Genomic DNA, 17,218 nt, shown 5'->3' with positions numbered 1-17,218 from the left:
CAGCACTTGTTTCCTGCTCCAGCGGGCCCTGGGCACTTCCGCCGGCCCACCAATCAGCCGGGTATGTGCGCGGTGGGAAGGGCAGGCCTCCGGCATCCACCGCCGCACCCCGGGCAGAGCCCTCAAGCTGCTCCCGCAGCCCAGAGCCACGTCCGTCCGGCCCGGGCCAACACCACTTGGTCCCCGGCCGCAGCGTCCCGGGCTAGGCGGGGGCTCTCGACAGTGTTTCAGTGTTAGTGCGGAGCACGCAGCTATCAGGCATCAAGGACGTCTCTTCTGTACGGGCCGGTCCAGTTCGAGAACCAGACAGCCCAACAGCCGCAGCTCTCACCCGAGAGGATTTTAGGAACACCAACGCTCCGGAGGATTCACATGTGGACCCTTCAGTTCGGGGAAGGGTGCCCAGAGCTCAGCTCACATCGCAAGCCTTTACAAGGGAGCGGTGCCTTCAGCTCCCTCCGGCTCCTCCCCCAATCTGCCGCAGCAGCGTTACAGGACAGTCTCCCAGAGCCTGTGAGCGGTCCGTGCCGTCGCCTAGGCGCGCAGGATTTCGACACGGTGGCGTTCAAAAACGGCGTTCCGCAGCGACTCCAAATTTTCAGGTAATGTGCCCAATGTTCCGAACTGCAATCCAGTATGCTTCCCTGCTCCGCGGGTGGCCCCAATACAGGATAGTCTCAAGTAAAGGATTTATGCGGGTCGGAGCTCTGAGATTAGGCGGGCATCTTAGATGTGCGCAACAGCGCCCCCTCATGAGGAGATTATTTTAAAGGATTGTCCCCAACCATACGGTTATTGTTCTGCCTTAGCCAAGATGTGAGGGGTCTCATAAAATGGCATAGTACAATAGTGCTTGGTGGTAGATCCTGAAAAAGATAAATTGTGGCTCAGTTAAATGAGATAGTGCTCTGCAACCTGGTTTTCTAAAGAATATATTCTTTGGATTTAAAATAGTGCATCCTTGTAAGAACATCAGGTAGTAGCCCTTTTAACTGTTGGAAGTTTAGGAAAGCCATATGTGTTTGATCAACTCTCTGACAATTGAAGTAAACAGCGCTTGAATAAATTCTTCCTGGTCTAAAATGGAATCTTCTTTGGGAATCCCACAAAGTCTGATTTTATTCCTCCGTGATCTGTTCTCAGAGTCCTTAAGTTTGACATCATAGCAGTGATGGTGTTCCTCCAGTTCAAGGACTCTCTTCTCCAGGGTGGGCTGATAAAAAGAATGACCACAGAATGTTGTTTCGAACTCCTCCTCTCTTTGCTCTACATCCTGGACCTTTTGGTTGAGTTCCCAACAGGATACCTTCAATTCCTGCATAGAGAAAGCTTAATCCTACTTTAATGACTGCAGAAGCAGGGGAAGGTCCAGTTTAGTGGTGGAATGGGAATCCTCCTCTGGGTTAGGGCCTGTGTTTGTGGACGGGATGGAGAGGATTGAGCTTTGGAGATTTGCTTTAGTAGATTATAACCTGTCTTTAATGGTGGATGATGCACTATCAGCTTTTACTTTTTTGGGCCTCGTGATTGAATAACTGTTCACCACAAGAAACGTTGGAGGCCTGATTTTCACCAAAGTGGCTTGTGGTATGAGCAAGAGTAAGAAAGTTTGCCGTAGCAGGATCAAATAGAATTGCTAGTGGCAGCCAGTGTAGATGTAACAGAGGAAGCGTTTGAGAGGAACTACTGTGTCATCAGGTCTGATGAAAAAGAATGAACTTGTCAACCAGTCCTCTGCTTATCTAGGATTGTAAGATTGACTCTAATTCTGCCAAACTAGTTAGCAGCATGGCAATATTAGATGTGATTGACCAGCACATGTGAGGACCTTGACTGCAAGGCCATTGAGAATAAGTCACTTTTAAACTGAAAGAACAGATGATCATTAGCAGTATTAAAGAATTTGAGAGGCAGGACTCTCAAAGTGGTGCCTCAGCATGTCTTGGGAACCTTCTCACCCTCATATAAAATGAGTGGAAGGGAATCCGTGATGGCCCCAGGTTGGAATTCTGGCTGTTGATCAAGGAAGTGGGTTGATCTACCGTGTCTGTAATGTGTTAAACCACTGGAATGCTCTGAGCACAAATTTGTCTTTTGTGTCGCAGGCACCAGCACTCCAGCGACCTAACAGCCCATAATTACTGCCGAAGATATCGAGAGAGAGTACCAGAGGATTGGCCGTTTACTTCCCTTGTCCCCACCCTCGTATGGAGAACAGGATGGGTTGGGGGTTGTGGGGAAACAAGCATACTGTCCGAGTGGTTGGGGCACCTTGATGATTCCTCCAAGGTTCCTGGGGCCTGCTTATTTATCCTCACTCCCCCAGCTAAGAGCATACCATGTAGGTGAGCTGCAGATTCTGGTAACCTCAGTCGGGTTCTGGGGCTCTCTCTACTAGCACCTGGCTCCCGGGTGGTGACAGCAGTCTGCTCTACCAGCTGGCAAAAACCCACAGCACCTGCAAGGTATTCAAACTTCCTCGGTTTCACTCAGATTTCTAGTCAGCAGTGCACCAAACCATCCTCTTAAAGGTCCTCATTGCAGCGGGCGACAGAGGCCACCTCAGCTCTATCTTTCCCATGGGGAATGGCAAACAAAGAGGGGCAGCCACTGATGCCCCTCTGTGCTTACGGCTCAGCTGCTTTCTAAAAGTGGGTGTAGCAATCAAGAGAGGGTCATTTTCATTATATGTTGCAGTGCTTTGGAGCACTGAAGAGTCACGTCTTCACTGAGCTTTGGTCAAGCCGTGCCTTGTCCTCTCAGACTTGTATTCTTGTTTCTAGTATGTGGTTAATTTCATGTCTTTACTTTCTTGTTTTTGTGTTTTTCAATTCTTGCTTATAGTTCTGTCCAGTTTTACGATATTAAATGTGTTGTTCTTTAAAAACAATAAATCAAGGTGTCACTTTCTGGGTATGAATGTTTGTGGATGCCCACTTGATGGCCCTGCGAACCGTGTGATCATTTGCCCAGATTCTACTTTGCTCCCCATGAGATAGCAACTTCCAACACCTCAAAGAATGTGATCAAAAGAGATGGAGAAACATACAAGGGTAGGAATGGACTAGGGAGACTGGATGATCTTCCATATACCTCCTTCAGGGCTCGCATCACAGAGAGTGGGGGACCCCAGGTCTAAGGGTTACCATAATTCCATCCTCTATCCACCAATATGCGACATCATGATAGAGGAAACACAGGGATCATTCTATATAGCACATTTGGTGTGATCAGAAGGGTCACATTCTGCCTTAGTCAGAGTCTATTTCCCTCTACGTGTCTCCCCACATAGGTACAGGTGTCTCTTACACCAGTCTGTTTGGACTGCCTCAGGATTGCCTCATTACCATATGTGCCTGGAATAGCAATTAATTCTCAGTTCTAAGTATCTACCAAATAGTTTTCATACATCTTGGACCCTTGCGTCATAAAGTGTGGGTTTCTACATATGATATTTGTTATAAAGAATGTCATTCACATTCAGCTGTATGCATTCTTCACATCCCTATTGCCACTTAAATACTCCCATTATGTGGTCCCTTTCTAATCACCCCACAAGAGGTTTGTTTGCTTGTTAGGGTTAACAACAACAACAAAATGAGGCATCCCTGCTTTGCTCTATGGTTCAATCAAGGTTTGTGTGATAGTTTTTCATTAACCCTAACACTTTCTATTGTACATTCAGACGCAAGCATTACCCATTACAAGAATTCTGGGCCAAATCCAATACATTGTAGGAGTTCAAAGATGTAGCGCTGCCTGTGAAATTGAATGACTTCTCTTAATCAAGTCACAAAACAAACAACATAAGTAACCCTGCCATTCTTTCAGAGAAAGGAATTGTTTCTTATTTTAAATCCATCATGTGCATTTATCAACATAGCTTGTTTTTAATTGTCCCCAAGTACCTTTGGATATAGGGGCCACCCTCCTTTTCATTTTTTTACACTCAATCAAGTGACATTATTCCTGGAAGGGCATAGATTTAGTCTTCCAAAATGAGGTCCAAAAGAAGCCTTCTCTGAATTGAGGCTTGAGGACCACATCCTCCTTTTAAGAGGAATCTCTTGAGGCTTCTGTTCAAGCCACAAGATCACCACCATTACCTAAGCCAAGTGTCCTTAGCCCAACTAGGGTAAACACGGGCAATCAGTCCAGGCCCACTTCTCCAGATGTGTTGCAGGGTGACAGAAAACAGTATAACAATCAATTTGTTCAAATATGGGGTTGACCATACAACATTCCAATTCTATTTATTCTGTACATTTGTAGTAAGACTTTTATATGTAGATTTAGCAGGTATGTATTGCATTTACAAATCTCTGTTCAGGTGTTGGAGCAGTCTGTGGTATGCATATTGTTAAAATGTCCAAGGTTCCAGCCTGCTTTCTCTTGCATATCTCAGAACCTTTTTTCTCTCAACCATTACATTTCTAAAGGGATAAAAAGCTCACAGCCGATGGTTTGAAGGGTTGCCCAGGGAAACAACAGTGACTACAATTGAAATGGGGATGAGGAGTTGATGAACTGCTCCATGAGATCACCTTGAGGAGATCATGAAGATTTCCTTGACTTCCTAAAAGGTCTTAATTCCCAGCCATTTGCTCACTGTGTACTGTCTATGTAGGACAGCTGTCGTTGTGTCTCTTCCTGGCATAGATGCAGATTTCTCATCTGAAACTGATAAAGTTCTTTTTCATGGCACATCCTTTCTAACCCACCCCTCTTGATTTCCTCATATGCAGTGTTCCTGTCAGGGTTCACTACCAGGATAGCTTGCTAAGCCTCACACTTAAGGTGTGGCACTTTGTAGCAAGCCTAATGGTCTCTGTGTCACTCGGTTGGTTCATCAACTCTCTCAAAATGTATGAAAAATGCTGCCGGGTCTTCTCCATTCCCCAGTTTTTGGTGTACCATTGGTGGTACTCCTAGGTGTCCTCTCTGCCATCGCACAGTGCAGGGCTGTCAGCGTTTCTTGGTGTTGGTGGTTCATTATTAATTGGCCCATCACCAAGGCCCTCAGTGGGTCCACCAGGGATGTTGGGGTTGGTTCTGTCCTTCTGGGGATCTGGCTTCTTGTTCAGAAAGATTGCGGCTTGTAAGTCTTCACTCTCCTCATGATTGTGTCCTCACTGCTGGATGGCAGGTGTGCCAGGGATTACTGCCGATAGGCTGGGCCTTCTCTAGTCTTCTTGAACATTCCCACGACTCCTTGATCTGCTCCCACAGCACGGATTTCGGCTCTTTGTGCAAGGGCTGCATGCTCCACAATGCCCTCCATTTCAGTATCGGTTATCTCAGAAACTGCTGACTTCCAGCAGCCATCTGATTCTTTAGATTGAATCCCTAGGATGGGAAATTCCAGTCCTACTTCCAGTTCACAGACGTCTCTAGGGTTTCAGTAGCACTGTGACGCAGGACTCATCTGAACCCGAATTGGCCCTCCATCATTTCCTGTGTGTACCTCTGGTTTCCTTCCCCTTGTGTGTGGCCACTGTATATCGGAATAAACAATGATACGCGGGAGCCGGGGTTGTATGCAACCTTCTTTATTAACATATCGGCGGGAACTGCCGAAACCCCTGCCTCGTCCCTCCCCTTCCCCTGACGTCACGTCTGGGACGTTGTGTACTTGGGCCTCAACGGCGACCCGCCCACACAACGATGTGGGCTATCTGACATCTCCCCCCTTTTTAACATGTGAGTCCCATGGCTTTTACTCTCACCCCATTTCCTCTATGAGTCGAGTTGGCTTCATGCGGCTACTCTGGGGTTGCCTCGCCTTGTTTGGGGTTGGTCTTTCCATGGCGGGGGGTAGGGTGTGTGCTTCACCTCCTGACTCTTCCCCATCTCCTTGGTACGCTTCTTCTTGTGGCCTGTCGTCTTTGCTGTCTCTGTCCATTGTCCATTGACCTCCCTGTGTCGGTATGACACGCTTGAAGTGCGAGCTGTTTCTGGTCACCACTGAGCAGTCATTCCTTTGTGCTGTGACCATGGTGCCTTTCTTGTGGGTTATGATGAGGGGGGTGGATGCGAAGGTGGCTTCTTCCTTCCGATTCTTGGGTTGTCTGAGCCACACTTCATCACCTGGTTGCATTATGCTTTCGCGAGCTCTGCTTTTCCTGTCTGTGACCTCCTTTGTCTTTGCCTTCCTCGCGGTCTCATTTGCTTTCGCTTCTTGTTCCAGTGGCGTTGGTTCTTGTAGCCCTGGGTCCTCAGGTAGCCTCGTGGTGATTAGCCTCCTGAACAGCAGGTCTGCTGGGCACACTCCCGTCGTGCTGTGGGGCGTGTGCCTGTACTCCCTGAGTAGTTGATTGAGGGCCTGCTCAAAGGGCTTGTTTTGATGATGGGCGATTTGTAAAGTTCTCTTTATGTTGGCCATGAATCTTTCGACCATGCCGTTGGCCTGGGGCCATCGGGGGGGTTATTCATCGATGTTGGAACCCCATGTACTTTGCAAATTTCTGGAAGTCCTGGCTTATGAATGTAGGGCCGTTATCCGACTTTATGATCTTGGGGATGCCATAAGCAGAGAGCATCCTGTCGAGTGCTGGGATGACGCTCAATGTTGCACTACTTTCCACTATCTGAGCGTCCGGGTATCTCGAATGTTCATCCATGAGTACGACCACGTGTGTCCCGTTGCTCAGTGGTCCAAACAAGTCTACCGCTAGCTCCTCCCACACTTTGTTCGGCAGCGGTGATGTCTGTAAGGGGTTTGGATGTGGCGGTGGCGCCACTTGTGCACAGATGTGGCAGCTTCCTACGATGGTTTCTACCAGGCGGTCGAGCTGCGGGAACCAGGCTTTCTGGCGAAGGAGGTGCTTCGTGGCGACTACTCCTCTGTGTCCTTCGTGGGCCAAGTGTACTATCCTCTCCCGGAGTGTTCTCGGGATGACGACTTTGCAGCCTTTTAGTATTACATTGTCCTCTACCACCGTTAGTTCTTCCCGGACTTGGTCAAGCCACTTGACGTCCTACCGTGTTGTCTCCGATTCTCCTCTCGCCTGTTGCCTCATGAGGGTTGTCTTGTCTGTTTGTAAGCAGTGTCTTGCGATTCGAAGTGCTGGGTCCACCTCCGACTGCACCGACAGTTCAGACCATCCTTCTGGTAGCGATTGTAGGTGATGTATGATGTAGTTTATGTATGCGTCCGCTATGGATGGTTGAGACGTGGTTGTGGATATGGGGTGGCGAGAAAGATAATCTGCGGGGTTCTCCTCTTTCCCCGGGCGGTGTTGTATATGGAATCTGTAGTCCTGCAGGCGCAGACCCTATCTGGCTATTCTCGGCGGCATCCTGGCTTTCGGGCTCCCATATATGGTGAGCAGTGCCTGGTGATCGGTAATAATAGTGAATTCCTTGTCGAACAGAAAGAGATGGAAGTATTCGCAAGCCCAGACTACCGCTAGGCTTTCTTTTTCTGCTTGCGAGTATGCCTGTTCCGTGATTGTCAAGCTTCGGCTGGCATACGCCACTACGTGGGTGATGTGTGGTTCTCTGGGGTCTTTTTGTGTCGGGTATGGCGCCGAGTCCCACAGGGCTGGCATCTATGATCAGCTCAGTGTCGCGGCTGGCATCAAAGTATGCCATGTCTTCAGCTTGTGATATGGCTTTCCGTATGGCCTCAAATGCTTCTTGGCACTCTTTCGACCATGTGAACGGCTTGTCCTTGCGAGTGAGTAGGCGTAATGGGTTATTGACGGTGGCGTAGTCTTTCAGGTATCTGGAGCAGTAACTGGCAAGGCCTAGGAATGACCTCAGGTCTGTGGTGTTCACGGGGGATGTGGCTGAATTGAGAGCCTCTACTTTTTCCGGATCGGGTCTCATGCCTTTGTCCGAGAAGATGTGTCCGAAAAATCGCAGATAGCCTTTCGAGAATTTGCACTTTGATTTGTTCAATGTTAGCCCTGCTTCATCCAGTGCCTGACATACCCTGTGGAGTGCTAAGTCATGTTCCTCCTGCGACTTGCCGTAAACTAAGACGTCATCTGAATAATTTAAACAGTTAGGGACGTATCTGATCACCTTGTGAATCTCCTCCTGGAAAATTTCGGCGGCGGAGGATATGCCGAAACTGAGTCTTTTGTACTGAAAAAGACCGAGGTGGGTAACAAACGTGGCGGTATATCGGGATTCAGGCGCGATTTCAATCTGGTGATAGCCTTTTGTAAGGTCCAGTTTTTAGAAAACTCTTGCACTGTGAAGAAGATGGATCATGTCAGTGATCCTGGTCGCCTGATGCCTCTCTCTTTCAATGGCGGTGTTGGCTCTGCGCATGTGTACGCACAGGCGTATGGATCCATCAGGTGATTTCTTGGGGACGGGGACGATGGGGGATACCCATGGTGTGGGACCCGACACGGGTTCAATGACGTTCATTTTGATGAGTTTATCCAGTTCCTCTTCCACCTGGCTCTGGATATTGAATGGAATCCCTCGATAATGTTGGGCCACCGGTTTAACATGAGGATTTATGTGAAGGTGTATCTTTCTGTTCCGCAATTTGCCTAGGCCGGTGAAGAGCTTTGGGAATGATTGTTCGATTGCGTCCGGCTTTTGGCAAAGTACTTATGCGCCATCAGCTGGTATAAAATGTGCACCAGTCCCATGTCTACCGCGGTCCGGAAGCTCAATATGCATCCGCTGTTAGCTTCAGTTTTTAGGATATATAGAGGGACCTTTGCCGTGTGTTCTTTGTGAGTGCACCAGGCTGTGATCATGCCTTTGCACGGCAGAGGGGTTGTGAAGCCATAGGGATATATGTCTACTGTGTTTTTCTTGATTTTGGGCTGCGGTCCAGGGATTGGTATGCTCTTTTGCTGATGATATTGACCGTCGCTCTGGTGTCTATCAGAAACTTTAGTGGGGTGTCGTTCACCTGAAGTGTTAGTGTGGGACTGTGTTGGGTGGCAGCCGTATTGTCGTTTAAGGCCCACACGTAACCTTTTCTCCTTTGATCATCCTCTCATGATGGGGTGTCACTGCTGGTGGGGGACCGGGTTTCAACGTACCTTACGAACCGCCTTCTGTGTGAGCGTCTCGTATCTTCTGGCGAACGTTTATCTTCACGAGTGTATCGGCTTTTGTGGTCACTGTCCTCTTTTCTGGTGTGTCTCCTTTCGCTGTCCCCCAGGGATCTAGGCGGACTCTGGCGAGCGTATCAGCGCCTGTCTTGATTCCGATGTTTGGTTGGCGTGTGTGTTGGTGCGTTCTTGCCATGGCCCTGTAATGATCCATTCCTCCGCATGCGGCACATTTTTGTCCTATGGCTGGGCATTCCCCCGTGTGTGGGTACTCGTATCCGCATTTGTAGCACGTGGCTTCGAGGTGTTTATTTCCTTGAGTGGGGTGTGAGTACAATTTGTTGACCGATTCAGTATTTTCACTGTGTTGTTGTATGGAGACCTCTCCCAGACTGTCCAGTTGAGAGTCAACTGCAGCTTCCATGCGGGCTAGAGCTAAGATTTCTTCCAGGGACCTTTGTTTCTGTAGGAGTTGCTTACGGAATGGTTGCGAGAGGCACCCTGCAATTACTTGTGACCTGAGCGCCTCTTCGTTGGAGTATTTATGGAATTCACAGTATTTCAGTTTGATGCGGAGGCGCATCACAAAATTGTCTATTGACTCACCCTTTTCTTGTCTGGTTGTATGAAACCTGTGGCGTTCATAATCGACGTTAGTATGCGGTGCAAAATAGCCTGATAGTTTGGCGTGCAGTTCACCGTACGTGACTGTGTCCACGTTTAGTAATTCCCCCGCAATGTCTCTTACTGCAGGTCCCACTGCCATGAATAGTGTGTTTTTCAGTCTCGTGTCATCTGTTAATACTATGGCACCAGTGTAGAACTTGAAGTCTCGGAGCCATATGTTCCATCTGGGTCCTAAATTTGAGGTATCTCGTATTTCAAAGGGATTTGGCATGTCCATGACTTGGGATGCACCTCCCTCGTTTTGTGTATGTTGGCTGTTGTTGTGTGCTGCGTCGATTCCTCCTGACAACGCTGTCACCGCTGCTCCCGCCCCTCCTGAGGATGAGGCTGTGGTGCTCGCCGAATCCGACATGTCTGAAGATATGCCGTGGGCCTGTGTGCACACAAGTGACTGTGATGCTGGAAAACGTGCTCCTGTGAGGCATGCGTGTGATGGCACTTGATGCTCGAGGTTTATTTCCACCTCCTAATCACACGTGGGGCGAAATGTCCACGGTTTCAGCGCTCCGACTGAGCGTTATACAGGGTGACGCTTACCCTCGCACTGCTTTCAGGCTTTGGCGCGGCCCCTGTTCTTTGAGCCTGCCAGGCTCTGCGTCGCACTGGGGAGAGGGCGCCGTACTCCTCGACGTGGAAATTAGGGTGGGGTACTCCAGAGCCCTTCCCCCGGGCTCTGTGTGTCCTCGCTGGGTCCTCCGGGTGCTCTTTTTGCTTTCCGTGTCCGAGGCGCGCCGACGCGCTATACTGCTCGGCTGCAGACCTCGGCACGGTGTCAGCAGGGCCCGTACCCGCTCGCCGCCAATGTTGTGCTCCACCCTCGTGGGTTCCCTCGTGCGCACGCTAGCGCTCTAAATGATACGCGGGAGCTGGGGTTGTATGCAGCCTTCTTTATTAACATATCGGCGGGAACTGCCGAAACCCCTGCCTCGTCCCTCCCCTTCCCCTGACGTCACGTCCAGGACGTCGTGTCCTTGGGCCTCAACGTCGACCCGCCCACACAACGATGTGGGCTATCTGACAACCACTTGTGACACTTTGCTTAACAAATGGCACATTTTCACCTTTTAGAAAAATAACCAAGTATTTTCCAATTCAAAGCATTTGGGGTTTTCAGATTTTGGGTGGTCCCTGCCACTTACTTCAACCTCCAAGTACGCTCCCATCTTCCTAGCTCAGGCTCCCCTATCATATCCCATTGCTTCTTCAATCTAGGTACACGACAGCCAGATGAACCCTATGGCCTGGGTCTATGCCTTACCCGCTTTGGGCCTCTCCCTCAGGGGCTTGCTAATGGATCTGGCGGTTTTTCCTGATGGTTCTGTCTCTTTCCTTTCAGCTGGTTGACACCACAGGTTCTACTCGCTTCTTTCACCCACCCCTCTTGCAGGGACCTCATTTCACCAAAATGCCAGGGGTAGCGGAAGTGACATCACACAACCCTTGACCTCTGATGACATCACAGGTCATTTGATCTTAGCATGAAGTGATATCACGGGAAGATATGGAACACAACCTTTCACCCCTTGACAAAAGAGGAAGTGGCATCACATGATATGATAGTATATGGCATTTATAACGTGCCTGTACACAAGTGTTTCAAGGTTCGAAGCATGTGGCATTGCATAGCATTGTTCCTAAGTACACTATGAAAATTATGGTTACGATATCCCTATAATGTGATATTCATTTCATACAATATCGTTAAGAACAGTGTGTATAGGCCCATATTACCAAATTACTGTGAATGCAAGCAGACGTCCATGGCCAAATGATAATGATGTGTTATTATATAGCACTTACGCTTAAGAGCTTTATACAGAATGAAATACATACAATATCACCCCACCTGTGTTGGAACTCATTTATCGACCTCAGAAGGATGAAAGGCTGAGATGAGGTGTTTAAGAACAGACTAAATCAGTGACTTACCCCCTCAAGTGTGCCTGAAATAAACCTTTAATGACTCTAGCAATTAATATATAGAATTCCAGAATGACACATTTTTTGGTATTCCTAGTCTTTCTTATTTAGGGTCAGTGCTGAAAGTGTTAGACTTGTGGAACCCCTGTTCTTTTTTAATTTAGTACATTTTTGTTAAGAGGTCTGAACAAGAAAGCCATCTACTCCAGAAGCAAAGAGCCGCATGGTACTGGCCACAGCCCAGGAGCGTGCATAAAAAAATGATATTTAAAAAAAAAGGGGGTAGCAAGGGAGACCCCAGGGGTCGCAGTTGCGACCCCCTAAATGACTCCCCTGTCCTCTTGCTACTCTCTCTCTCTCTCTCTCTCTCTCTCTCTTCTCACTTCTCCTGATCTTGCTGGTCTCTACCTTTTCTCGTATCTCCACGCTCCAACTGTGCCCCCCTTACACGTCACTTCCTGGCCTTAGCCCATGCCCTCCATTTCTCCTCCAGTTCACACACATACACATTCTCACTGTTACCAAGGGCAAAGGACAGATTTTGCTCACCGTCAGTCCCAATGGGCTGGCACTATTCGCATCATTAACGCACTTCATGCTAGCCCAAAGAAAATTACACTATCGCCTGGCAGTGTGCCTGTAGTAGGAGTGGAGACTGGTGTACCTTTAGTGGGTTCAGGATAGCAACGGCTGACAAGTCTGCTGTTATTAGCTACCAATAATGCTAGTGATAATAGCTCTAGCACATAAAGGGATCCTGCAAATGGCACCTGGTAAATAAGAATCTGTAATACTGTAGCTGTTGGATTGATAAAATGTAATGTAAATGTGGTTAAAAGGCAATCCCATAAAATCTGGCAGCCAAACCAGCCCTTTCCCACTTTCCTAAATGTATTTGGTACGCTTCTAAAATCCCTACATTTGTTCTTCTAAAGTTCCCTCCTGGTGTGTGATTGAGAACTTTCTTTAAAAATGTTCTGACATTATTTGAAATGTAATATCTTAAAGCTATTTTTTGTTGATTAACTTCTCAGTGATTAGTGATGCTAATGCATTGACTTGCATTTAAGGTGAGGAGGAGCATATCAATTGGGAATATAAACCTTTAATATTTTGACTCCACTTGTTCAAATACATGCTCTTCTTGTAATGTTTTACGGAGAATATTGCACTATTGATATGAGTTTAATGGGTTCTCAGTGGTTACAGCACATGTGCTATTGAAACCTTGTAATTTGTTGGACGTACAACTACGTACAACTTTGTTCTGTCAAGAAATTGCAAAATTAAAGTAACATATTTCAATTGGGATACATTATATTTAAAAAACCATATTCATGCAGATTGCTTTTCAGCACATTTCACGGAGGATTGGTACTTACAGTTTGTCCGTTTTAATAGCCTAACCATATTTCCGTGGATTTTGGTCACACATATGCAAAAAAGACTTGGAAGCAACTTTCTTCAAATTGGGACCATATTCAAAGGGCCTGTTCTAGCACTAGTAAAATACAGTGAAACAGCCATAGGAGTGAAGGGTGGTATTACTTAAATAAATCCTAACCACCTGGATGTCCTCCAGGCATGTTTCCATCCATTCCACTGTTTTGTAGTCTGTCTGAAAGGGAAAAACATATGCAAACATAGAGTACTGAGATAGTAATCGACAGTGATGGCTGCTTCTTGGTAGTAAATACTTCAGTGCATATTCAATACACATATATGCAGCTTAGTCCAAAGATTAAACAACCATGATATTTGGTGTGGTTGCAACCTCTTCAAAAGTCAATAGGCAGACAGAAATGGCTGATCCATATTGGACCATTCAGGGTCCTTCATCAGGGTGACGTCTGTGAATAGAAAGGGATAGAAAATAAATACCTTAGTCAACACCACAGGTGAGAATAGCAGTATTTACTACGAAGGTATAGAGTCATCACTTTTGACTACTACCTCAGTTCTATTTGTTTACCTTCTATTACCATCGTTGTGGTTAATTGGCTAGCAGCAAATGATTGCACTACATTTTTTAATGTTAACTTGGTATACTAAGTGATGCTTGCTCATTCCTCCATCCCAAAACCATATACAAACCAGTTACTGTGCCACATCAATGGTTTAGTGCATACAGAACTGCCAGGTGACATAGCTTTGACAAAGGGCTACAAGAATCCCAAACAAGGTTTAAATTAATTGGGCATCATCAGTAAGCTGTAGTTTATGACCCTAGGCATGGCAGGATTAAGACCCACGTCTGGGCATACACCTGCCACTAATGATAGGCCGACTCACTAAAACAACCAAAAAGGGTGGAATGCAATACTTTAAATCCATCAACATCACTGGGATGTTTATGGACTAGCTTACGTTTTCATTCTATCATTTTTAGCCCATCTGTGCCATACCAGATGCAGGGAAAAACAAATATAAATTAATCTATGTCCTACGACAAAAGAGGCCTCTCAGACCAAATTGCTAGGTCATATGTCATCTGCGCTTGCATCATTAAAATATCAGACATCTTTCAGCCTTGTTGGGCATCATCAGTAATGTGTAGCCAGGGTAGGAAAAATGACCTATACTCTTTTTGGTAGTCTGTTCACTTTTGGAGCAGGTTCAAGATGGAGTTACATCCAATTTGTCACATTTTGTATTCAAACGGACAAGCTCAAAACAATGGGATGTTACGTAGAATAACTTCCAGCGATCGATGGATCAAGCACTTCGTTAAATCGATTTTTAAAGTTTTAAACCTGTAAAATATATTCAGTCTCTAAATTAGTTCATACTTTTTTAATACCATTGTTGCAACAGAGTAGCATACATATAGAAGGTGACAAGGTGGAAAGGATTAGAGTACATATGTACAACAGATATACTCGACAAGAGAGAAAAGGTCTCCAAAGAAACCAATATTGTTTTACGAGTTTGTTACTTGTGTTACTTTTCATTACAATTAGACTTTATTCTGTATATTTTAGGGGTACCTTTTGTGGAAAGCTGCAATGTACATATCAATCAAACTTGCCCATCAGTGACTCTAAAGGAGCCATCATGTACTATGCACCAAAATCTTCTCTCTGTGTATCAATAGACCTGACGCAGAAAGCAAATGTAGCGGATCCTGCTTTAGTTCCTGATGGTACTAAATGTGGTGATGACAAGGTAAATGGAAGACAGAATGAAAATGTTTAACCTTTTGTCTCCTGAAACTATTTGATATGAATAAACAAGCATCATCTTTACATGAGTGCCTATATTATCCATTTTGCATTATTGTTTCAATTGTTAGTCTTTGTCTATGCTTGTGTGCCCTTAAAGAAAGAAGGATTTCGTTCTTAGATGTATCTATTCAGTGATCAACAATTACATAATCAATCATCTTTTGGTGATATCGACGGCATACTTCTTGTTTCGAAATATTCTGAATGTAAACATAGAGATTCCCACCTATCATGTGACTATACGCAAACACATTCAGAGCAACAAATGGGAAGGACTCTAGCAGCCTGAAATGCTCAAATTGCCAAAATGCAAGGTTGATAATAATAATTGGTGTTGGCTAGAATATGCTGGTTGCCATATTAAAATGCTATTACTAAACTAAAATTATGAGACCCTAACTTTCGAGGAAAAAAGGAACTTGTCGTACTCTGGCTGCATCCAAAAAGGAGGGAGTGGGATGATGGGACAGATTGAATGGTGTGAATTGGGGAGACAGGGTGGGGCAGGCCGGGCCTTGACCTTTGGTTTTCAATGTTCAATGGACCTTTTTGCATTGTGGCCAGACTAGACATTGGCTGCAATATTAAGGTAATGGCACCAGATTCCTCCCTGGCAGAAATTTCAAAACAATATATTCATAGATAGAAATCTTTGACACAACCATGCATGCAAATTAAGCAAGATACTATTCGGGCGTGCCTATGTGGGCTCGGATGCAGTCGTGCCTGCTGTCGGCTCTGCCGCTGAGCACCCGTTTTACCCCTGAATGTGTCTGTTTTAATCATCTTTACCCCTCAGCTACCGTGGCACCTAGCCTCAATGGGAGTCTGCTTGAGGCGGGTGCCATCTTCTCCCCGTGGCCCACATAACATGGCAGCGTCCCTCGCTACAGCTTACTGAGGCAGTTGCCATTGCGGAAGAGCCACAAAAAGCAACGCTGGGGCTCGGGCGGCAAGCGATGTCACTGCCAGGATCTAGGAGCGCTTGCTGGAAGCCCTGGGATTAGAGGAGCGGGGTGACCTGAAGGTGGGTGAGCCTCCACAACATGGTGGCCCCTGCAGGCTTCTGATGAGCCAGGGATCTGGTGGTGTGCGGAGTGGTGTGCAGCTTCTAGCGCCGGGGAGGCACTGTCACCCCTCCGGCGCTCCCCTGCTGGATTGCAGAGCGCTCTCCCCGCCAGGCTGGAGCTGCACCCCCCCTTGTGGAAGCGGACGTGCAGCCTGAGGTCCTAGAGCCTGGGTCTGAGTGGAGGAAGTTGGCTGGTGCGAAGATGCCTCACACTGAAAGGCGCCCGGCTTCCTTGAATAAAAGTGCCCATGCTATCCTCCTTGGCCTAAGTGTTATTAGCTATCAATGTGAGCCTGCCTCTGAACAAGCATCTATCACTACTACCTGTCACTATTCTCCCCTCTGGCCCGACTCACTCTACAGGGCACACTCTGGATGTTCTGATCTCCTCAGACCTTTCCCTTTCTATCCCCCTCACCACTCCTCTCTCCTGGAGTGATCACTTTCTCCTTTCCTCCCATCTCACCTTCTCTACCCCACAGGCCAAACCACTTCCATCACTGCCACCCACCTTCTCGGTCATCCGACCCATGAAGCGCATTTCAGTTGAGGCTTTCGCAGCCACTTTCTCACCCCCTACTCCCTACCCCCTTTGGCTGACTCTCACCCTAATACAGCCCTCTCCACGCTCCACTCTGCTATATCTAATACTCTTGATATCCTTGCCCCTGTCATGAGAATCCGCCTGAAGCCCAAAACCAAGTGCAACTCCTGGTACGACTCAGACCTCGTCACCCTTAAATGCAAGTGCAGGGTGGCCGAGAGGAAATGGCATGCTTCATGTACATCCTCTGACAAACTGGCCTGACGCCTGGTCCAAAGACAATAGCGGCTGTCTGTCCTCACCAAGAAGAGAGCTCATATCCAAGACAGCGTCTCTGCAGCATCTAACAACTCAGCTGAACTCTTTAAAATCTGCAAGGAACTGGCCAATCCTGCCGCAGTCTCTACCTCTCCTGTCCCTTCCCAGGCCCACTGTATGGCATTGGCTTCTCACTTCATCTCGCAAACTCAGGATACCCTGTCCTTACTCTCCTCCTCTCCCCTCCCTCCCTCTACTCCCTGCTCTTCGTCTGGTCCTTCTGCAGCCATCTCTCCTCCCCCCTTCTTTGCCTTTCCCCTGTTCTCCGCAGACGAGGTTTCTAGACAAGTAGCATCTAAGAAAGTGTAGTCAAAACAGGTTCACCCCTCTTCCTCCAAAACCATCAAGGACCACATCGACTCACTGGCTCCTGCCCTGGCTGATTCTGCAACCACTCTTTTGCCACTGGAGTATTACCATCCCCCCTGAA

The 17,218-nt window shown here is 47.2% G+C and overlaps 1 protein-coding gene across 1 annotated transcript in view; it reads left to right on the top strand.

Moving 5' to 3' along the window:
- The window catches only part of LOC138491245 (disintegrin and metalloproteinase domain-containing protein 9-like), a 2,911,326-nt gene that overhangs the window by 2,275,392 nt on the left and 618,716 nt on the right, over nucleotides 1–17,218 (top strand). Inside the window, exon 16 of the mRNA XM_069617655.1 lies at nucleotides 14,615–14,798. Within this exon, the coding sequence (XP_069473756.1) occupies nucleotides 14,615–14,798 (184 nt within the window). The remainder of the gene's footprint in view (nucleotides 1–14,614; nucleotides 14,799–17,218) is intronic.

This window comes from Ambystoma mexicanum, chromosome 10, assembly GCF_040938575.1.
Source record: "Ambystoma mexicanum isolate Mex_15411 chromosome 10, UKY_AmexF1_1, whole genome shotgun sequence".
Classification (NCBI taxonomy): Eukaryota; Metazoa; Chordata; class Amphibia; order Caudata; family Ambystomatidae; genus Ambystoma; species Ambystoma mexicanum.
This window is presented reverse-complemented; position numbering and strand designations above follow the sequence as displayed.